The following is a 24,841-nucleotide window of genomic DNA, read 5'->3' as shown; positions in this document are numbered from 1 at the left end:
TCGACGCATGGAGGTAACTCGTATTTCTTGTCAATCGTAGATGATTATTCTCGTAAAGTATGAGTTTATCTATTGAAACACAAAAGCGATGCTTTTGAGAAGTTCAAAACATGGAAGACTTTGGTTGAGAATCTGACAGGTAAAAAATTAAAGATCCTAAGAACAGATAATGGGTTAGAGTTTTGCAACGAAGTGTTTGATAGTCATTGTCATGAGCTAGGGGTTCAAAGACATAGAACAGTTCGATCCACACCCCAGCAAAACGGAGTTGCTGAGCGAATGAGTCGGACTTTGTTAGATAAGTCTCGATGCATGCTTTTCGGGGCAGGTTTGTCCAAGTCTTTCTGGGGAGAAGCTGTAATGACAGCAGCATATTTGGTGAATCGATGTCCGTCGACAGCAATTGAGTTCAAAACTCCTGAAGAAATGTGGACAGGTAAACCTCCAGATTTGTCTCATCTTAGACCATTTGGATGTACAGCCTTCGCTCATCAAAAAGAAGGCAAGTTAGAGCCAAGAAGTGTGAAATGTGTGTTTCTTGGGTATCCTCAAGGAGTGAAAGGTTATAGGCTGTGGTTAAAACAGTCTGGTGGTTTTAAAACCATAAACAGCAGGGACGTAGTATTCAATGAAGAGGAGTTTGTGTGTCTCTCTCAGAATCAATCTAATCAAGGTGACTTGGGTAAAAGCGAGCAGGGGACTGGTCAAGTGGAGATTAATGCAGGGGATCATGGTCAGGTGGAGCCATTGATTTCAGATCAAAACACTGAAATGGTTGCTGATAATCAGGAGGAATTTACTGGTACAGATGTTGAACCTGTTGTGGCACAAGACGAGGAAATTACAGCTCAGTCGGAAGCTAGTTATCAACTCGCAAGGGACGGGGAAAGGAGGCAACCAAAACCCATCCAGAGGTATGGGTTCTCAGCTTATACCGATATGTTGGCATATGCGTTTATGACAGAAGTTGAGTTAGACAAAACTGAGCTGGAAGATTTCAAAGAGGCTTTGAGTTCTAGTGATAAATCCAAGTGGATGGAAGCTATGAAGGAAGAAATGAATTCACTTTATAAGAATTCAACTTGGGAGATTGTTCCAAGGCCTGTCAAACAATCTGTAATCAAGTGCAGGTGGATCTATAAGATCAAGGAAGGTATTTCGATTCAGGAGGGGGTCAAGTACAAAGCAAGATTAGTTGCTAAAGGGTTCTCTCAAAAGGAAGGAGTGGCCTATAATGAGATCTTCTCACCAGTTGTTAAGTACAAAACAATTCGGATAATGCTCTCGCTGGTAACTCAGTTCGATCTTGAGTTAGAACAAATGGATGTTAAGACTGCGTTTCTTCATGGAAATTTAGAGGAAACCATCTACATGGAGCAGCCAGAAGGGTTCAAAGTTCATCAAGAGAAGAACATGGTGTGTTTGCTTAGGAAGTCGTTGTATGGACTCAAACAATCACCAAGGCAGTGGTATTTACGGTTTGATGTGTTTATTACTCAACAAGGCTTTATGAGGAGTAGCTATGATACTTGTTTATATACTTTAGAGGGAAGAATATACTTGAAGCTGATTATCTTCTGCTATATGTAGATGATATGCTACTAATCAGCAAAGAAGCTTCAAGTGTGAAGAAGTTGAAAATTGTTCTAAGTTCTGAGTTCGATATGAAGGACTTAGGCAAAGCTGCTAAGATTCTTGGGATAAGGATTAAGAGAGACAGGAAGAATGGTGTAATGACTCTCAGCCAGCAAGGGTATCTCGAGAAGGTGATTGACAAGTTCGAAATTCGAGGAGCCAAGCCAGCAAAGTTGCCGATCACGAATCAGTATCTGATGTTGTCTGTGAACTCGGCAAAAACCAGGTCAGATCAGACTTATATGGAAAAGATTCCGTATTCAAGTGCAGTTGGGTCTATGATGTACTCAATGGTCTGTACCAGGCCAGACTTGGCACATGCGATTAGTGTCTTGAGCAGGTTTATGGCAAGTCCAGGCCGTGAACATTGGCTCGCAATGAAGTGGTTACTAAGATACATAGCCTCGACTACTAATGTGGGGATATGTTACAGGAAAAGAAGTGGAGCAGATGTTAGTGTAATTGGTTACGTGGACTCAGACTATGCAGGAGATAAAGACTCAAGGAAATCAACTTCGGCTTTCTATTTTTTGGTGAACGGTAACTGTATCAGTTGGAAGAGCCAGTTGCAATCAGTAGTGGCCTTATCAACAACAGAAGCCGAATATATCGCAGCAACTGAAGCTGTAAAGGAAGCAATGTGGATTCAGGGTCTGCTGCAAGAACTGAAGGTGTTCGAAGGACCTGCGACGGTGTTCACAGATAGCCAAAGTGCACTACACTTGTGCAAGAATCCCGTGTTCCATGACAGAACAAAACACGTGGATATCAAGCACCATTTCATTCGAGAGAAGATAGCAAAATGGGTGGTTTCAATCAACAAGGTTGGAACAGAAGATAACCCGGCTGATGTTGGAACCAAGGTACTACCTCTAAGTAAATTCAGACATTGTTTGGATTTGCTTAGAGTTCAAGAGATTTAGTGCAATGAAGGCTTCGAGCAATGAAGTGATGAACATATTCGATTTCACTAGAACAAGAGAAGGACCCTTCAACTCAAGGTGGAGATTGTTGAAATTGAGTTGATGGGTCAGGCCCAAATTTAATAGGCCCAACTAACTAAAGTGTCAAAGGCTTAAGTTTGTTAAGTTTGTTAAGTTAGTTAGGACAAGTTGTTTATATATATATATATGAGTAATTCACACAAGAGTGTAAGAGATTTCAGAGGTGTGATTGATATATATGAAGAACGAGGTGTAACTGAAACGTTTAATTGTGATAGTGGAATCGAGTTCGTAACAGAGCTCGACGGAGACGTAGACCATCTTTTTTGGGTCGAACTCCGATATCAAATCTTGTGTTGTTTTATTGGTTTCTTGCTGCTATATTTCTTAAGTTCTTTGATTGATTAGGAGAGAAATTCCCTACACTAACCAATTCCACAATACTTGATCCAGAGCTTGAAGAAAATAAATTAAGAAAGAATGGAAGAGTGTAAAACATTAAGCATCTTCTGTCAGAATATTCACTTCAACTTGTCCTACAAATAGAATCCCAGCAAGAGGGAAATTTGATGGGGAAATTATGCAGACATAATGGTAGAAAGGTAGTGATTTTGCCAATTCTTCTTCCATGTTGGAAAAAGAAGGCCTGAAAGATAGACATTTTGGGAAGTTTTGATGCTTTTCTCACCTTTCACAGCTCAAAATGACGCGGTAAGAAAGGTTATAAAGGTATGTAATCAATTAGATTGCAATTTGTTATTTCATGAACTGAGATTTATCAAAACTCTTTTTCTTCCTATCCAGATCTTAAGACAGTTAAATTTATTAAATCATTTTTATTTTCAGGCAGATAGTTAAATATAAGCCGACTAACATGGGTCATCATGTGGCATTGTCTGGCTTCCCCTGTGGAGTTGACGAGCTTCAACACCAGATTTCTTTGCCCTACAAGAATAGCCAAAAGAGAAATAAAGAAACCATCTTTACAGTCTAGCATTTTCCTTTGATCTGATCTGATATGATAATGACATGGAATGGCACACAATGAAGGTTGCTAGGCTTATCATTCATGAACTACCCTTTTCTTTTTTCTCAAAGAAAACTTGTTATTGGTCTAATATATTTGCATGGACACTTTTTTTGTAAGCAATGACGCTTCTTTCCATTCAGCTTCATGCTTGAAGAGAAAACCCATCATTTCAGAAAGCATAAATTCCAGCTCATAAAGCTAAATGATGATGAAATAAGTCTATCTTGATTGTTAAAGAGAATTATAAACAAATAGATGATGGCAGAATCTGGGAACACTAATCTTTCCAAAAAGAGACCCAAAACGCACCACCACCTCAGCCAAACAACCTTTACAATTTCAGAAACCGATCAATACAGTTGTTGACTCAGCAATCCTAACTCCATTCAACTGACCTTATAAGTACATTTGCAGAAGATCTGGTCTCATTCATCTTCTCATCTTGATCAATCTCAGTCTTCTAAACATGAATATCCTTTCTCAGCAACAATTTTACAGAAACCCATTGACCACATTGGAGAAAGGTTTTAGTCGTTCTATCAATGCAATCGAGTGGAAACACAGTAAGTGTTCAACCTTCTTCTCAATAAGCATTAATTTTGTTTTCAACTGTTCAAACTTTAACCATGACTTCTTCGATGATGCGCAGCTCAAGTGGGTTTAACTTGTCAACAGCAGTGAAGAGAAAATTGAGCTTGGGAGCTACAATTCTTCAAAATGGTGGATTGGAGAAAGTATTCAAAAGAAATTTCCAAGTCAGACAAGGAGAGATGCTTGTAACTGCTTCCCAATGTTATTTATCTACAACAGCCGGTCCCATCGCGGGTCTTCTCTTCATTTCTTCCGAAAAGATTGCATTCCTTAGCGAAAGATGTATCAAATTATGCTCTCAAAACGGACAGTTTGTTAGAGCACACTACAAGGTGAGATCTTCTTTAATCAAACCCTTTTCTGATTCAAGGTTTCCACGTCTTTTCAACGTGTTTGAACTGACGCATACTATATTATGGGAGCTGCTTTTCCCACCCCCTCCCATATTCCCAACCCCCTCCCTCACTCCTCAATCAACTCTAAAATTCTAAAATGACTTATTTAACTCTTGCCACCTTTATATATTTACATTTCTTATTTTATTTATTTTAGGGCGCCGGTGAAGCGACTTATTATTAAAAATATTACGTTTAACTAATTATTAATATATAATATTATTAAGACTTATTATTAAAAATATTATGTTTGAATAAGTATTAATATATAATATTATTAAATAAAATATTATGATTATATTAATTATTAATTATTATTTAATAGATAATTTTATTTATAAAAATATTAATAATTATTAATATTATGTTTGACTAATTATTAATATATAATATTATTAATTAAAATTAGAAATAATTATTAATATATAATATTATTAATTAAAATTAAAAATATTATGTTTGACTAATTATTAATATATAATATTATTAATTAAAATATTATAATTAGACTAATTATTAATTATTATTTGATAAATAATTTTTATAAGTATTTTAATATATATATATATATATATAATTAATATAATAAAATATTAATTATTTATATTTTATTAAATTATTATATATTTCAATATTTAATATATTTTAAATAATTATAATATAAAAATAATAATATTTTGTATTTTTAATTAAATAAATAAAGTTAAAAAATATTAAAAATTAATTAATTAATTATATTTAATAAAATCACTCAATAATAAAATAAAATAAAATAAATAAAATAAGAAATGTGTAAATATATAAAGGTGATAGGGATAAATAAGTCATTTTAAAATTAATTAAGTAATTAAGCGGGGGTGGGAATATGGGAGGGGGTGAGAAAAGCAATTTGCCTATATTATATGCAGGTGACGATACCTCTGGCAAAAATAAGCGAGGCCATTGAAAACAAGAACATCACAAGACCTAAAGAGAAATACATCGAGATTGTGACTGTGGATAATTTTGATTTCTGGTTTTTGGGTTTCTCAAATTATCGAAAAACTTATAAGAATCTTCAAAGGGAAATCTCCGAATCTAAAATATCAGAGAACTGCAATGTAATGTGATTTCAGCATATAATTTAACTCAAGATTTTTGTAACTCTGATTTGCTATTTTTTTGTATTGATCTTGTATAAAATTACTTTTTCATTGATTAATCAAACTTTCAAGAACAAGTTCTCCACTAACTATTTAATTGGTTAATTGGGAAATTTGGTGGGTAAGAGTTCAAATTTGAAAATTAACTCATTGTTAATAATATTTGAAAAAAATGACATTTTAATCCGTAAAATGTTATTTTTGTCCTTAATATCATTTTTTTGGGTTTTTGGTGTCAAACCCTCTCCATTTCTTATGTTCATCTTCCCTCCCTAAATTATCATCCCCGCGATTTTCCAACTTTCAGCAGCGATTTCTCCCTCTTTCGCCGGGAAGCCGGTTTCTCCCAACATCAGCACGACCCTCCATCTTTTCCCTCTCTAATTTGAAGAAGACAATAATCATCGTGAAATGGGTATGTTAATATGTTATAGTTGTTTCGTAAAATTATATTTTCTTTGATATCAAGATTTCGTCACAATCTATACATTTTAGGATCTAGTGTACATTTTCTTGTAAAAGTCTTATATGACTTGTGTTAAACCTCCAGCAATGCTGTGAAGCTTTCATCTCTATAATATTTTTGCTCATTTGTACCAGCTCTAATAAACTTTGATATCAAGATTTCGTCTCGAATGGTTCGTTGGGAGTTGATACAAATGTTTAAAATTCTTATAGATCGTTGTGAACCTCCATGCTCAAACTTTGTCTCTCTATATAAAAGTGTGTACATAAAAAGAAGTGTAACATAAAAAGAAGTGACATAAAAAAATATACAAAATCGTCACTTATACATATCAAAATATATACTAGATCGTCAAGAATACATACTATATCGTCAAAAATACATACAAGATAGTAAAAAATACAATTAATGAACAATATGATATGATCGACTTTATCGATAGAGACGGGGTCTGACTATGGATGAAGGCTTATGAAAAACAGTTTGAAAGAAATCATGTTAGGGATTTAATTCGCTTTCTATTCTACGCAAACTTTTGTAAACACTTGAAACAGATTCAAGGCGGAATTGTTTACTTGGGTTTGAAGCTCAAGATGAAAGATGAAAAGATGACAGAAATGAAAGAACACAGCAGTTTGTTTATGGATGTTCGGTGAAACTCTTCTACGTCACCTCTTCTTCCAACCACCGGAAGGATTCACTATAATATGATTAGAATCAAATACAGTTTGCACACACTTAGCTCACTATTGAACAGAACACACTCTGTTCAATTTACAAGATGAAGAATATCACTCAGCTAAAGGTGTTTTTGATTTTCTAGCTCTCTCTTGATTCACACACAGTACAACTAGGAAAGCAGCTTCACGGTAAATGCTTGATTTCACAGAAGTTCTTCTCAGATAGTATTTCTCTCAGTTGATCGAATAGATGGTTGTTTGTCCGTTGTCCTTAGGATTTGATAAATACTAAGTAGAGGCTAACGGTCAAATCTTTTTGAATGATATGTGGCACTCTTCCATTGGAAAGCCTCCATTGTACACAGCAGGTTCTAAGCACAAAGATCGTGGTCGTACATCACTAGTAGTGCGCCGAATATTCCATTAGAGATGTACCTGCAAAACAAGTAATAAGAGAAAAATTCTCTTACGTGGCATTCATTGGTTGGTTGCATATAGCTGTTGTACTGATCTTCACTAGAAAGTGGAGCAGGAGTAGGGTACAGCTATAGCACGTGGGTAGGCAGGTGCTAGCTTCAAAGATACTGTTTAAGCTTAGCCTTAGACGTATTTCAGTTAGACGACCTCGTCTAATGAAATCAAACATCCCCGTCTAATAACAGAGTCCATTAGACCACCTGGTCTAATGAAATTAGACTTACGTCTAATTACAATCACTTCAAACTAATCTGAAGGAGTTAGACTCATGTCTAACTTTCATTGATTATACTCCACGTCTAATCATTCACTAACCATTAGACTGCATGTCTAACTCCACTGCACGTCTAATTCCGGTTCTAACTCAGACTTGTCTGAAGAAGTTAGACTTACGTTTAACTTTCACCAATTATACTACATGTCTAATTGTCACAAACCCTTAAACTGCACGTCTAACTCCACTGAGTTAGACTGCACGTCTAACTCCACTGAGTTAGACTGCACGTCTAATTCTGGTTCTACCTCAGACTTGTCTGAAGGAGTTAGACTTACGTCTAACTTTCACATTACAATAGATTGCACGTCTAACTCCACTAAGTTAGACTGCACGTCTAATTCCGAATATATTAGACTGCACGTCTAACTCCACTGAGTTAGACTGCGCGTCTAATTCCGAATGTATTAGACTGCACGTCTAACTCCGCTGAGTTAGACTGCACGTCTAATTCCGAATGCATTAGACTGCACGTCTAACTCCGAATGTATTAGACTACACGTCTAACTCCGCTGAGTTAGACTGCACGTCTAACTCTGCTGAGTTAGACTGCACGTCTAATTTCGAATATATTAGACTGCACGTCTAACTCCGCTGAGTTAGACTGCACGTCTAATTCCGTATACATTAGACTATACGTCTAATTGCAAATATATTAGATTGCACGTCTAACTCTACTGAGTTAGACTACATGTCTAATTCCGTAGATCTATTAGATTGTACGTCTAACTCCGCTGAGTTAGACTGCACGTCTAACTCCGCTGAGTTAGACTGCACGTCTAATTTCATTGATCTATTAGACTGCACGTCTAATTCTGTTGAGTTAGACTGTACGTCTAATTCTATGCATTCATTAGATTGCACGCCTAACTCCGTTGAGTTAGACTGCACGTCTAATTCTATGCATTCATTAGACTGCACGTCTAACTCCGTTGAGTTAGATTGCACGTCTAATTCTATACATCTAATGCCAAAATCGGTCTAATGAGCCTCATTAGAGCCAAGTCTTATTGAAATATGATTTCGATACACCTGCATCAAAACGCATAAGTCATTTCATCATCAAAATTATAATGGTTAAATTATTTCAACACTTAGTCAAAATAATTTGACCCAACACAATAGAAGACTAAATAGGTCTCTTTGACAAGATCGTCATGAATACATACAAGATCGTAATGAATACATACAAGATCGTCACAAATACATACAAATTAGTTAAATAGGTCTTTGACATAGATTAATTTGTTCTCGAGATCTTGTCTTAGTTTCATTCTTGACAATAATAAAATAATGAATATAAAAAAAATGCATGTCAAGGTTATCTATCTATCTATATATATATATATAGAATGATGCTTAAATTTAAAAGTGTCTGAATTGCCGGGAGAGCTGTGGATAATTTGGATATATATGTGAGAGTAAATGAATATTTGGATCGGATTTTGGGTTGACATGCCCATAAAATTGAAACGGTTAAAAATAATATTAAAAATATTATATGTATGTTTCAAACTTGTAACCTAACAAAACAAGTACAACTCTTTAACCAACTAAGCTAATAAAATTTTATATTTTAAATTCAATATCAAATTTGATGAATGTGTGACATTTTAACAATATAAGTTGACTAAAAATTTAAACTGGTTGTGATTGAGCCAAGGTAGGAGTGCATTCTTGCAACTCTAGCCATTGTTCCTGATCTTGTGGAAAGAATTAGGTTGGGACAAGCTGATGACCCACATCTCACCTTATGGAAGCAAAGAGAGGAGAAAGGAGAGACACTTTTGTATATCACTAAGAATAATCTTGTGTATCATAGGAATAGGCTATGGGTACCATCTGTAGGTTCTTTAAGGCAAGAATTATTGGTTGAGGCACATACTACTCCATATTCTATTCATCCAGGAAGTACCAAGATGTTCAAAGATCTGCAGATGCTGTATTGGTGGCCTGGTATGAAGAAGAATATCAGTAAATATGTTAGTGAGTGCTTAACTTTCCAGCAAGTTAAGATTGAGCATCAAAGGCCTACTGAACTTCTCTACCCACTATCCATTCCTGTTTCGAAATAGGATGATATTGCCATGGATTTTGTTTTTGAATTATCTCTGACTTGAGGAAAATGAATGTCATCTGGGTAATTGTAGATCGTCTAACTAAATCGGCACATTTCCTACCTATAAAGACAACTTTCTCAATGAATCAATATGCAGAGTTGTATCTACAAGAGATTGTTAGACTTCACGGCATCCCAACCAGAATTGTGTCCGATCGAGATCCTCGTTTCACCTCACACTTCTGAGAGAGCTTACACAAGGGTTTTGGGATGAAGCTAGCATTCAGTATTGTATTTCACCCCAGATACATAGGGCCTTTTGAAATTCTTGAGGCAGTAGGTGAGATTTCTTATAGATTAACATTACCTCCTAGACTTGTTATAGTTCATAATGTCTTCCATTTCTCCAACTTAAGGAAGTACATTCCCAATGCCAACCATGTAATTCATCATGAAGAGGTGCAATTAGCAAATGACCTATCTTATGAAGAGTGCCCAACCCAAATTCTAGGAAGCAACTTGGGAAGTAGAACAAGATATGTCAAGGTGCTTTGGCACAATAGTTCATTAGAGGAAGCAACTTGGGAAGTAGAACAAGATATGGTCAAGGTGCTTTGGCACAATAGTTCATTAGAGGAAGCAACTTGGGAAGTAGAACAAGATATGTAGAAGAATTATACTGAGTTATTTTGTAAGTAAATTTCGAGGTCGAAATTTTTATAAGTAGGGTAGAATTATTATGCCCAAGTTCACATTTTCATGTTATAGAAATCTAGTAGTGTCAAGGGCATATTAATTGAGTTTCACCCTTATGTGGTCACTTATAATTTGACTTAGGAATACTTACTAGAATAAATAAAGAATAGATTTATTATTATTATTATTAGAAACAATAATATAAAATGGGACAGAATGTACAAGGGACCTTGTAAAAGGGAATTTAAATTATACTTAGGAATTTAGGAATTATGACTGATACAGCAAGTAAAAAGGACCCATGTAAGGGACTTGCCAGATAATTAGGATAAATATAATCCTAATTTATTTCCTCTTTTAGTCACTAATAAAATCCACACATGTTATCATATAATTAAACCACTTGGAAGCTTAGAAACATTCCACCACAACCCAATTGCATGATTCCCACTTGCATGCCTTCCACATTGCACATCAACCTTAACCCACCCTTACTCCCAATTATCCTTCTTCATTAGAAATTCAGCTTTCTCTCTCTATCAACAAGTCCTAAAAAGGAATTCTTTAAGGAACCTTTTAAAAGCAATCAACATTTAGGAATTCTGAAAGAACAGCTAGCCTTAGGAAAGATCATTTCTTTATCCAATTCTGAAATTAAGGAAAGCTCTTTCTCAAACTCACTCTTAAACTAACACATGTATATGTATCTCTAGTATTTTCTATATAATATTCATATATATTTGGATAACATGTTTCTATAGAATAACATGGTTTTATTGACAAGCATGGTTTATAAACAATCTGTTTTCCAAAAATGACAAGGTTTATCATGTTTTCCAAGTATGATAGGGTTTCCATGATTGTTAAATATACACAGTTTTTATAAAACCGAAACCCTTATGATTTTTGAATATATTGTGACACATTATTGATGAACAAGTATTGATGGAAACAGGAGGAGGCTGGCCAGCATGAGCTCTGGTCAGCTGAATCCAAAATATTGGCTGAATATTTATGGTGGCTGAATATTTATGGGATCAGAGTTACTAGCATGAGCTCTAGTTACTGTTGTCCAACTAAATGATGGTCCAAACAGGTCAAGGGCTTTTAGGGTTGGACTTCTAATTTTGCTTAACCAAATACGGCTCAAACAAATTCCTTGCCTTCAGGATCAGCTCTGAAATGTGTAGGATCAAAATATGGCTCAAGATTTTACTATACAGGCCCCATGAAATCATATTTTCTAAACATGCCATTGGTGTTTATAAACTGATTAACTCTTTTTAAATGATGAACATTTTTATGCATATGTCTCCCTTTTAAAAGCAAAGAATTCCAGCATGTTTTAAACGCCTAATTACTTGCTGAGTCATTAGATATTCATATGTCACTCTTTCTTTCACAACCAGAAGAATATTCACTAGAAGGCTTTGATTTGTATAGAACAAACTACACAAACCTAGTTAGAAGCCACAGGACATAACAACCGCCTACTTCTGAAGTTTTAGCTAACTCTCTATTGAATAGAACAACCTTTGTTCAATATACAATACTGAAATTTCACACATAAAAAACAGTAGACTAATTATAGAGTAATCACATAGATAGATAGTGAGTAGTTTGTTCTTGAGCTTCAGAGATTGGATAGAGAGAGAGTGACCAAGTTAGCTTTAGATCTAGTTGTTCGTCCGTCGTCTGGTCAAATCTTCTTTGTGGACACGTGTCCTCCTTTTTTTGGATGGCCACTAATAGTATGAGCGTACAACAAACTATGAGCATTGGAATCGTGGTCGTACCAGACAAGTAGTGCACCGATATCATTTAATATTGTCTTGTACTAGAGAGATACAACGTGGGCAATTTGAATGATAAACACGTACGTGGTAGTCTTTCATTTGTTGGGATCAACTGGCTTGTCAGACTATTAAAATCGGTAACTGCATATGAGTTGAGTGAGAACGTAGTTAGACACTCCTTCGGACGTCTAATCAACTTACACGACGTCTAATTGCGCTTATCCTTTAGACCGTGTCTAAATGAGTTAGACCGCATCTAACTATGCTTCCCTTTAGACCACATCTAAATGAGTTAGAAAGCGTCTAACTGCGCATCCCTTTAGACCACGTCTAAAGGAGTTAGACCGCGTCTAACAATGCGCACTCCTTAGACCACGTCTAAAAGAGTTAGACGGCATCCGAATAGACATTCTTTTTTAGATCTGTACCTGCACAACGACAAATAACCTAACTTAGTTTTGTTCAAACCATATTATCAAAATTATGTTGTGCATATTCTTTTACTTTAATTAATTTTCTCTTTTCTTTGTTTAATTTAACCCAACAGTTTCTCCATTTTTGATGATGTTAAAACTAAGTTAGAACAATCGAGTTAAGAACACAAGTTCAATTTAGAATACAAACTTAAGAATTATCCAATGTATTTAAACAGAATTAAAAGTACATAACGTAAGATGATAGATTTAAGATCCTTCCCTTTTAACTCTTGGAGTTACTTCTTGAAAAACTGATTCCCCAGTTAAAAGGTTATGCAGCCGACCTACTGCTCGACCACCATCACCACCGCCTCTATCTCCTCCACGACCGTTTTTACGACCACCTCAATCAGCCTGGCAGCTAGAAGGCTTTCTTTTGGATCGAGTGCCATGAGCGCTTGACCCCCTTCTACTGTTACCTTCCCCCATTTTAACAGCATCGGCAGCCGCCTTAGCGGCCTCAACAGCAGCATCCTCTTCAGCTTGAAGATGTTGAGCGACTGCATCAGCAGTTTCTAAACATTCATCTTCCACATCCAAGCCGGTCTTGAGTATAGAGATCGAAGGACCCTACCCTTCCCTGAAGCGACTTCGCTACAATATTGTTCAGAATGTAGATATGGTATTTTAGAACTTTCTTCTTCCCGTTGATGTTAATCGGACCGCCTATGTCCGAGAAGAGAGTATGCATTTATGAAATAGTCTCGGTCGGATTCATGACATTGAATGTGTGACTCTCCAATGGGATTTCGAAGAACTCGGCGAATAAGGCTTTAGAGATAGAAATTTTTGCACCATTCATCGCCGTTTTGATCGAATCTCAAACAACTTTTCCTAGCTTAAAGAACTCTCAGACTTCCTCTTCATAGAGAATAAAAGGACCGCCGAGGAACTTCCTGAGGCTAGACGCCTCCAGGGTTTTGAACATATCAACAACGTCTTGCTGTTCATAAACATAGACAGATTCAAAATCAACCTACAAGATATTTTGAGAAAGAGAAAGTCTTCTTAGCATACATCTTAGAGATTGAAGATGAAAATGGAGAAGAATTGTTTAGGGTTTCTTTAGAGAGAATTCATAGCACAAGAACAATTATAGGGTTTTAAAAATCTCAACGAATGTGTGAAAATTTCGTTTGACGTGCAATATGTTCTTAAATAGAATTCGAGCAGTCACGTATCCAAAAGACATCATTAGAAATAAAATCGTCATTTAATTTAAAAGCATTTTCCAAGATTAGTCATCATTTAAAATTCTTTCATAAAATCCCTCATAAATGTAAAATATTGCTTTAGTAAGCCTTTAGGAATATTAGTCATGTTTTTAACATTAAAAGACACGCGTCTCAATGTTAATTGATATTTAGAAATATTTATCAGATTTTATTTTATCTAATAAATATATTATCTCTAAATAATTTTGAAAACAATGACTATTTTTACTATTTGAGCGAGAAATAAAAGTGACAGCGCATAAAAAATAACAGTTGTCCTCAACTCGTCCGAAGATGAGACGTCTAATGACACACGTAGTTAGACGTCTATATTATCTACATGCCTTGCTTTCTAAACTGGGTAGACGTCTTGTTCAGACATCGTCTAAACACGCACGTCTACAGACATCTAGCATGCATCTGTTCGGACAACGTCTAACTACGTTCGTCTACAAAAGCTTCAGACGTTTGTCTAACATATAGACGTCTAACCAAGCTTAATTTTCAAGTTGCTTAAGAAACAACTCGTTTAAGTACATCGTTTCTTTAGACGACTGATCTAATCAGTCCGATTAAGACATCCGTCTACACACGTTTGTCCAACCGCCTTAATCAACAAATTTTCCCCTCAATTTGTGCATGTTTGATTAAAATAAATTAATTGAGGTCTACAAGACCCAAAATATTTCTAAAGCAAGAAAACTTAGTCTCGGGGAGTGACTTCGTGAACACGTCTACCACTTGCTGATTTGTTGGAACATATTCTAGACGAATATGCTTCTGACTAACATGCTTCCGGATTCCTCCATGCAGTTGACTTGTTGTACCTATAAAATACATATTTACAGCTTTTTAGTACCCACATTCACTAAGGTCCTCGGTCAATCAGTCCTTTGGGAATCCATATTTGAATTATCTTGATAGATTTTTCTTGTTGGGTTGTGATCAATGCGTATGATTTAGACTTAGAAGACGTCTTTCTGCTAGCAGCTGTTCCATTAACCTTAGAAGATGGTTTTTGTCTAAAACTCCTTGACTTATTGTCAGGTTTTAGTTTTCTAGACTTGTTGACTGCTCCCTTCCTAGGCTTCAGTCAACTGTCAGTAGGCTTAATATAAATTATCTCATCCTTTAAGGTTAAGTACTCACACCTTGAATCAGTTCCTTTATTAGTTAAACTACCTCTAACAAAGATTATAGTCTTAATTTTGTCTTTCTCTAGGTTTAACTTTTCACAAGACTTGTCAGGGCTGGCATTGTCAAATCCTAAACCGAATTTGCATCCGGCAGGCCTTAACATACTTATTTGTTGTCTGACTGCATCTCCAAACCTCGTCCAGGAACTTACCACATAAGTCAAACGTTAGTTTTCAGAAAATAGTGTTTGAACCTTTTCCTTGAGTTTCTCATTCTCATATGAGAGCTCAGCCATTTTGTGTTCAAAATCTTTTGGTTTAGAAGTTTGAGATGAAGAAGAGTTATCAATTTCATATTTCATTCTCGTTTAATTACAAGAGTCTGACAACTTCTTGTACTCAATGACAATGTCATTAAATGTAGCAGTTAATTCATCTCTTTTGAATTCTTCAAAGGAGAAGTCAAATAACTATAATTCTTCTTCTTCCATGAAGCAGTTAACGTTTTCATCATCACTATCGTTGGATAATGAACTATGTTGCTTTGGGCCCACTTGGCCTTGCTATCAGCAACCAAGAGAGCCTTAAGCTCCTTATGGTTCTTCTTGTCATCTTTTCTCTTGTCATCACGCTTTGGCTTCCTACATTCCACTTTGAAGTATCTTAGTTTATCACAGTTAAAATACTTCAAATTAGCCTTATAGTTACTCTTATCATCATTGTTATTATTTGAAGAGCTTGAGTTAGGATTGCTCTTCTTCATTAATTTTCCGAATTTCTTCACAAAGAGAGTCATGGCGTCGCTGCTAATCTGCTCGGCAACAGTCTTCACAGGGGTGGCAACATGTGGCTCCTCAGCAGTCACTAGTGCCTTGGTAGAGATGATGGATGTGGAATGCTCCTCTTCATTCTTAGAGTTTATCTTAAACTTGTAGGCCTTCAGATCGGCTAGAAAATCATAGAGCTCTATCTTGTTGAGGTCTTTAGATTACCTCATCACCGTCGTCTTGATATTCCACTCTCTAGGCAGAGCACGCATGACTTTGATTGCAACCTCTCTTTTGCTATAAGTCTTGCCCAAAGTGGATAGAGTAGTGATGATTTTACGGAATCTCTCATCGAACTCATTCATCGTCTCTCTAGGACGCATCTTGAAGTTATCGAACTACTGTGTGAAAACCATGAGTTTGTTTTCCTTGGTTTGCTCGTTGCCCTCACACAGTTGAGTCAGTCTCTCCTATATTTTTTTTTGTAGTGGGGCATAAAATGATCTTGTTGAACATGTTATCATCCATAGTCTTGTAAAGGATGTCTTTAGCCATGCTGTCGAGGTTGTTCTTACTCTTATCTTCACTGGTCCATTCACATCTAGGCTTCTTAATCTTTATCAGACCATCTATGACAAACCAAATGTCATCATCTATGGAAGATAGATGAGTCAGATAGATGAGTTTGCACTCTCACCTGCCATCCATTGTTGTTTTCCTTATAGAATATAGGAACCTTGTTGGTGACAGACATAGACATGATTTAAGATCTGATGATGCTTGAGAATAGAAAACATGGCTCTTATACCACTTATTAGGATCGATGTTGACAATAGAGACGGGGTCTGGCTATTGTGAACAACTTATAAACTTCAATTCAGTATTAACTCTGTTAGAAGTTAAAACTTATTTCTATTCTACGCAAATCTTCATAAACTCTTGAAACGGATTCAAGTGCAGATGAACGAATATAAATGGCAAAAAGTAAAGAACAAAAAGAGTTTTATGGATGTTCGGAGATAAAACACATACGTCGCCCTTTCTTCCACAACCGGAAGGATATTCACTAGAAGACTTTGATTTGTATAGAACACACTACACAAACCTAGTTAGAAACCACGGGACATAACAATCGCCTACTTCTGAACTTTTAGCTAACTCTCTATTGAATAGAACAACCTTTGTTCAATATACAATACTGAAATTTCACACAGAAAAAACAGTAGACTAATTATAGAGTAATCACATAGATAGACAGTGAGTAGTTTGTGCTTGAGCTTCAGAGATTGGATAGAGAGAGAGTGACCAAGTTAGCTTTAGATCTAGTTGTTCGTCCTTCGTCTGGTCAAATCTTCTTTGTGGACATGTGTCCTCCTTTTTTTGGACGGCCACTAATAGTATGAGACTACAACAAACTATGAGCATTGGGATCATGGCCATACCAGACAAGTAGTGCGCCGATTATCATTTAATATTGTCTTGTACTAGAGAGATACAACGTGGGCAATTTGAATGATAAACACGTACGTGGCAGTCTTTCATTTGTTGGGATCAACTGGCTTGTCAGACTATTAAAATCGGTAACTGCATATGAGTTGAGTGAGAACGTAGTTAGCGCTCCTTCGGACGTCTAATCAACTTACACGACGTCTAGTTGCGCTTCTCCTTTAGACTGCGTCTAAAGGAGTTAGAACGTATCTAATTGTTCTTCCCTTTAGACCACGTCTAAAGGAGTTAGAACGCGTCTAACTGCGCTTCCCTTTAGACCACGTCTAAAGGAGTTAGACTGCATTTAACTGCGTTTTCCTTTAGACCACGTCTAAAGGAGTTAGTTTGTGTCTAACTGCGCTACCCTTTAGACCACGTCTAAAGGAGTTAGAACACGTCTAACTACGCTTCCCTTTAGACCACGTCTAAAGGAGTTAGACTGCGTCTAATTGCGCTTTCCTTTAGACCACGTCTAAAGGAGTTAGATCGCGTCTAACTATGCTTCCCTTTAGACTACGTCTAAAAGAGTTAGACCGCGTCTAACTGCGCTTTCCTTTAGACCACGTCTAATTGCGCTTCCCTATAGACCATGTCTAAAGGAGCTAGACCGCCTATAACAATACACACTCCTTAGACCACGTCTAAAGGAGTTAGACGACGTCCGAATAGACAGTCTTCTTTAGATCTGTACCTGCACAACGATAAATAACTTAACTTAGTGTTGTTCAAACTATATTATCAAAATTATGTAGTGCATATTCTTTTACGTTAAATTAGTTATTTCTTTCTTAATTAATTTTCTCTTTTCTTTGTTTAATTTAACCCAACAATGTGAGAGAAAATGGATACTTGGGTCGGATTTTTGGTTGACCCGCTAATAAACTTAAAATAGTTAAAAATAAAATTAAAAAATGCTATATGTATGTTTTGAACTTACAACCTAACAAAACAAATACAACCCTTTAACCAACTAAGCTAATAAAACTTTGTATTTAAAATTTAATACCAAATTTGATGAACGCAGGACATTTTAACAATATAAGTTCAACTTTTTAACTAACTAATCTATTTATATATAATGATGTTTAATTTTAAAAGTGTCCGGATTGTCGGGTCAAGAGTTGTGGTTAATTTGGTTATATATGTGATTTAATGGATACATGGGTCGAATTTTGGGTTGACCCGCCCATAAATTTAAAACGGTTAAAAATAATATTAAAAATGTTATATGTATGTTTCAAACTTGCAACCTAACAAAACAAGTACAACCCTTTTAACCAACTAGGCTAATAAGACTTTATTTTTTGAATTTGATGAACGCGGAACATTTTAACAATATATGTTCAAATTTGTAACTAACTGATCTATATATCTATATATATATATAATGATGCTTAATTTTAAAAGTGTCTGGATTGTCGGGTCGAGAGTTGTGGTTAATTTGAATATATATGTGAGAGTAAATAAATATTTGGATCGGATTTTGGGTTGACCCGTCCATAAACTTAAAACGGTTAAAAATAATATTAAAAATTTTATATGTGTGTTTCGAACTTGCAACCAACAAAACAAATACAACTCTTTAACCAAGTATGATTGGGATGTGATTTGCCGAGGATTAATAAGTCAGTATCAATTGAAAGTGGTTAAAATATATGAATCAAATATTTGATTGACCAAAGTGTGAGGTCACGATGTTAAATGTTAAAAATATGAATAAAATATTTAATTGACCAAAGTGAAAGTGTAAGGTTACGAGATAAAGGGTTTATTCGGAAAAAATATGTGATGAGATATGTGACAAGATAAATTGTTTTACCGAAATGAATAAAATGTGGAATGAGAGTGTTCTATTTTCTATTTTAATATATTATTCGTGATTTGTTAAGAACATTAAACATTGAATACATATTATTATTATGTTTTTATTTAAATTTATTTTATTTATATTTTATTCGTGTGTATCAAATGAGAATTTTTCTAGTTTTCTTAATCTTGTAATTTTACATCATTCCAAGTGTAGTATAAATAAGAGAATATTGTTACATAGAAGACTATAAAGACTAAAGACTGTTAGGATCGGGGACGCCCTTGGAGGACCGGGGTGTTTCCGGTTTCAGGAAGGGTGGCCGCTTACAACACACACAACTCTTTTGGTGATAGTCCGGTTAGAGACTAAAACCGCTCTTAACACTACACAGATTGTCACAGACTCTTGAACCGAGTTCAAGTGCGGAAATGTCCGTTTCAATCTGAAGCAACGAATACGATTCGGATGAAGTTTATGAGGAGTCGGTTTAAGGATATGAGTGACCGGTTTAAGGCGTATGATTAGTTTGAGGTTAGGTAAAGTAAATAAAAGCAAAGGAAAGAATACGAGACAAGGATTTGTTTATGGATGTTCGGAGCAAACCCTCCTACGTCACCCCTTCTTCTCAGGTTATGAGAAGGATCTCCACTAACTCTTTAGAGTTACAACAATACTGCCGGTCGAGCCCAACTTCGCTACTCGCCGGTTACACCAAACTCACACTTTGATGTAATACAACAACTCAACACAACAACACACAAAAAAGCTTCCGGTTTTAGACAAAGCGGTTTTTGGAATATATGACTTTATCTCTCTAACTTAATGATTTTCTTAAGAAGATGTGATTGATATTTTTCGCTTGATTCGCTGCATTAAATGAAGACGTCTCGTCTTCCTTTTATAGCTGAGATGACACAACGGTCATATTTTCTCTCTCCTGGTAATGATCAAGAGGCTTGCACGCCTTCCCTCTTGGACAGATCAATTTGGACACATGGCAGACATGCGCTTTAGCCGGTTTGCATTTTGGACACATGGCAGCTCTTAGCCGGCCGTCTGACAGCTACCTGCTGCCTGGAGATTGCTCCTGCTGCCTGGAGATTGCTTCTGGATTTGGACAAGCATGCCTGACAGCTACCTGCTGCCTGGAGATTGCTTCTGGATTTGGATTACTCATTTAATAACCGGAGCTTGGCAGCATTTAATCAACCGGAACATTTATGAATGAGCGGCTGCAGTTAATCAACCGGAACCGGAACATTTATGACTGAGCGGCTGCAGTTAATCAACCGGAACATTTATGACTGAGCGGCTGCAGTTAAGTGTCGGTTCTGACCGGTTCCAGACTCCTTAATGAACTCTAGTTGACCAACCGGTTGACTGAACTTCTTGGCCAAACCGGTTGCTTTTACTTCAAACCGAAGTCAAACAACCGAACGGTATATATATTTCCAATCGAATGAATTTTGCTCAATTTCCCTGAAACAGCAAAACTTTAAATATTATTTGCAACCAGTGGGATTTGATCCCTGGTCACCTGTGTGACAGGCAGAGGCGTTTACCACTACGCTACAACAGCTTCTTGTTATATTTAAACCAATTAATATACTTGATATGACTTAGCGGTTTAACATATTTATTTAAACTTAATTTATCTATTCATTAACCTTTCATAAGTTCTAACAATTATTTTCTATCAATTTCTCCCTTTTTGATTATTTAGAATAAATATTCAAAAATCGTAATGTGTGGCCGGTTTAAAATTAATCTACTTAATTTTTCTATCAATTTCTCCCTTTTTGATTATTTAGAATAAATATTCAAAACTTGTAATGTGTGGCCGGTTTTTGAAAAAGCTTATATTTGTTTGACCGGTTTTAAAGAGCTTACACTTGTTTGACCGGTTTTAAAGAGCTTACAATTGTTTGGCCGGTTTTAAAGAGCTTACAATTGTTTGGCCGGTTTTAAAGGGCTTACAATTGTTTGGCCGGTTTTAAAGAGCTTACAATTGTTTGGCCGGTTTTAAAGAGCTTACATTTGTTTGGCCGGTTTTAAAGAGCTTACATTTGTTTGGCCGTTTTTTGGAAAACTTATATTTGTTTGGCCGGTTTTGGAAAAACGGTTTCGTTAAAGGAATTTTTTTTTTTTTTTTTTTTTTAACAAATTTTCTTCAAATTTTGTAATCTAACAATTCTAAAATATTTCTAAGGGAAGAAAACTTAGACTCGAGAAGTGGCTTTGTGAGGATGTTAGCCACTTCATGCTTGTTCCCTTCATGTGATGTGTTCGTCAGCAGCCGGCTGTCCGGATGCCATGATGTCTCTTCCAAGCTTCTGTCTTGATTTACCTGCATTCATAGACAATAGAAAATCTGGTCCCCATTTTTCTTTGGGTCTGTGGCTTATTAGTCCCTTGGGAATCCAGACTTTAATAAGTCGGATAACTTTCCCGGTTATGGTTCTAATTACTTTTCCGGTGCTTGGTTTTACATTTTTCTGTTGTTCTAAGAGTGCCTTATTTTGTGGTGACTTTTGATTAATTTTATGTGAGTGTGTATCGATTTGTTTACCTACTGGCCGGTTGGCTTTCCTTCTCTTAGGATGAAGCCATTTTTCCGAGTCAGTTGGACTTACATATTTTATTTCTTTTTCCGGTTTTAGATCACATTCTTCCTCATTTTCGGTTGATGAACTCTTGACAGATCTTATGAAAGGAAGATTGTCTTTTGTGAGTTTCATCTCGTTGGAATGCTTGTGAGTGGCGGATTTGTTATAACCAATACCAAATTTACATTTGGGATGTCTTTGGTAATTAGACATCTGGCTTACCGCTTCACTAGATCTCTTCCAAGAAGCCGTGACATATTTAATTCTCTCATTTTCTTCGGTTAACGATTGGACTGTCTCCTTGAGCTTCTCATTCTCTAAGGATAGTCCAACCGATTCGTAAGTCTCGGTTCCGCTTGGCTCACCAGCGGTACCACTTGACTTTCCGGTTTCATATTTTGTTTGGGTCGGTATTAAAACAGCCAATTTTTTGAACTCATCGACCATGTCGTTGAGTGCAATAACTAAGTCTTCTTTAGTAAATTCTTCAGAAGAGAAATCAAATACCTCAGATTCTTTCTCCGCCATGAAGCATGCATCAACTTTATCATCGCCGTCGATGGATGATGAGTCGTCCGAATCGCTATCGGCCCATTTGCTATTGATTTCATAAGCTATCAGAGCCTTATGATCTTTCGGTTCTCCTTTATTTGGTCGCTACCCTCACACAGTTGGATCAACTTCTCCCAAATTTCTTTAGCAGAAGAGCACAACTTGATCTTACTAAACATGTTTCTGTCCAACGACTTGAACAAAATGTTTTTGGCAACATTATCCAAGTTATTCATCTTCTTATCTTCCGCCGTCCATTTGTATCTCGGCTTATCAATCTTTATCGGACCATCGGTAATAACATACCACATGTCGTCGTCTTGTGAGGCCAAATACACTTCCATCCGTATCTTCCAATCAACATATTCTTCGATGCAGAACATGGGGGGCTCGTTGATGAAAGACATGATGGTATTCGGTTGCTTGAGTGTTAAGATCCTCGCTCTGATACCACTTGTTAGGATCGGGGACGCCCTTGGAGGACCGGGGTGTTTCCGGTTTCAGGAAGGGTGGCCGCTTACAACACACACAACTCTTTTGGTGATAGTCCGGTTAGAGACTAATACCGCTCTTAACACTACACAGATTGTCACAGACTCTTGAACCGAGTTCAAGTGCGGAAATGTCCGTTTCAATCTGAAGCAACGAATACGATTCGGATGAAGTTTATGAGGAGTCGGTTTAAGGATATGAGTGACCGGTTTAAGGCGTATGATTAGTTTGAGGTTAGGTAAAGTAAATAAAAGCAAAGGAAAGAACACGAGACAAGGATTTGTTTATGGATGTTCGGAGCAAACTCTCCTACGTCACCCCTTCTTCTCAGGTTATGAGAAGGATCTCCACTAACTCTTTAGAGTTACAACAATACTGCCGGTCGAGCCCAACTTCGCTACTCGCCGGTTACACCAAACTCACACTTTGATGTAATACAACAACTCAACACAACAACACACAAAAAAGCTTCCGGTTTTAGGCAAACCGGTTTTTGGAATATATGACTTTATCTCTCTAACTTAATGATTTTCTTAAAAAGATGTGATTGATATTTTTCGCTTGATTCGCTGCATTAAATGAAGACGTCTCGTCTTCCTTTTATAGCTGAGATGACACAACGATCATATTTTCTCTCTCCTGGTAATGATCAAGAGGCTTGCACGCCTTCCCTCTTGGACAGATCAATTTGGACACATGGCAGACATGCGCTTTAGCCGGTTTGCATTTTGGACACATGGCAGCTCTTAGCCGGCCGCCTGACAACTACCTGCTGCCTGGAGATTGCTTCTGGATTTGGACAAGCATGCCTGACAGCTACCTGCTGCCTGGAGATTGCTTCTGGATTTGGATTACTCATTTAATAACCGGAGCTTGGCAGCATTTAATCAACCGGAACATTTATGACTGAGCGGCTGCAGTTAATCAACCGGAACATTTATGACTGAGCGGCTGCAGTTAATCAACCGGAACATTTATGACTGAGCGCTGCAGTTAATCAACCGGAACTGGAACATTTATGACTGAGCGGCTGCAGTTAATCAACCGGAACCGGAACATTTATGACTGAGCGGCTGCAGTTAATCAACCGGAACATTTATGACTGAGCGGCTGCAGTTAAGTGTCGGTTGACCAATCCGGTTTGACTGAACTTTACTGACCGGTTCCGGACTCCTTAATGAACTCTAGTTGACCAACCAGTTGACTGAACTTCTTGGCCAAACCGGTTGCTTTTACTTCAAACCGAAGTCAAACAACAGCTACAACAGCTTCTTGTTATATTTAAACCAATTAATATACTTGATATGACTTAGCGGTTTAACATATTTATTTAAACTTAATTTATCTATTCATTAACCTTTCATAAGTTCTAACAATTATTTTCTATCAATTTCTCCCTTTTTGATTATTTAGAATAAATATTCAAAAATCGTAATGTGTGGCCGGTTTAAAATTAATCTACTTAATTTTTCTATCAAAGACTAATGTATTTATATATGAATAACAATTCACCTATGGGTCTAATATTTGGTGGAATAATTTGCCGTCCACTTCTTTCTCCAAAAAGATCCAAAATATTAAACTTTTGTTCAATTTTTGTCAGATTGCTTTTCTATGAAACCTTACTAGGAAACTGCTCAACAATTGTTTTGGTTGACGCCATCTTAAAAAAAGAACAGTATGTTGGAATCCTAAACCCATATAACATCGTGACGAATATGAATAAAACTTTAAACCCATATACGATCGTGACAAATATAAACTCTATAACCCTAAACTCATATATAAGATCATAATATGAACCCTAAAACCAATAACAAGGAGGTTTGACGAAAAAAAATCATATATATAAATTTGAACCCTAAACCCTAAAATCATGACGAATATGAACCTTAAAACCCTAAACCCTAAACTCATATATATAGTTGTGACGAATATGAACCCTAAAACCTTAAACCTTAAACCCTAAATATGACGAACATGAACAATAATACTCACCTGAATAATCAAGACGAGTTTTGAAAGAGTGATAAAACAAGCTTTGATGGATGAGTCGAGGAAGCAGTGAAGATGAGCAACTAGAGAGAGAGACGAAGACAACGAGAGATGAAATTT

The 24,841-nt window shown here is 36.3% G+C and overlaps 2 protein-coding genes across 2 annotated transcripts in view; both read left to right on the top strand.

The window, feature by feature from the left end:
* Positions 1-4,012: 4,012 nt before the first annotated feature.
* LOC124927120 (putative GEM-like protein 8) overlaps positions 4,013-24,841 on the top strand; it is a 36,000-nt gene continuing 15,171 nt past the window's right edge. The window contains exon 1 of the mRNA XM_047467472.1: positions 4,013-4,172. Coding sequence (XP_047323428.1) covers positions 4,076-4,172 — 97 coding nt within the window. The 5' untranslated portion in view covers positions 4,013-4,075. The remainder of the gene's footprint in view (positions 4,173-24,841) is intronic.
* Positions 4,236-5,713, top strand: LOC124927937 (putative GEM-like protein 8). Its single transcript, XM_047468449.1, has 2 exons — positions 4,236-4,532; positions 5,504-5,713. Exons 1-2 carry the CDS (start codon positions 4,236-4,238, stop codon positions 5,702-5,704), a joined length of 498 nt encoding a protein of 165 aa, XP_047324405.1. The 3' UTR covers positions 5,705-5,713.

Source organism: Impatiens glandulifera, chromosome 2, assembly GCF_907164915.1.
Source record: "Impatiens glandulifera chromosome 2, dImpGla2.1, whole genome shotgun sequence".
Classification (NCBI taxonomy): domain Eukaryota; kingdom Viridiplantae; phylum Streptophyta; class Magnoliopsida; order Ericales; family Balsaminaceae; genus Impatiens; species Impatiens glandulifera.
This window is presented reverse-complemented; position numbering and strand designations above follow the sequence as displayed.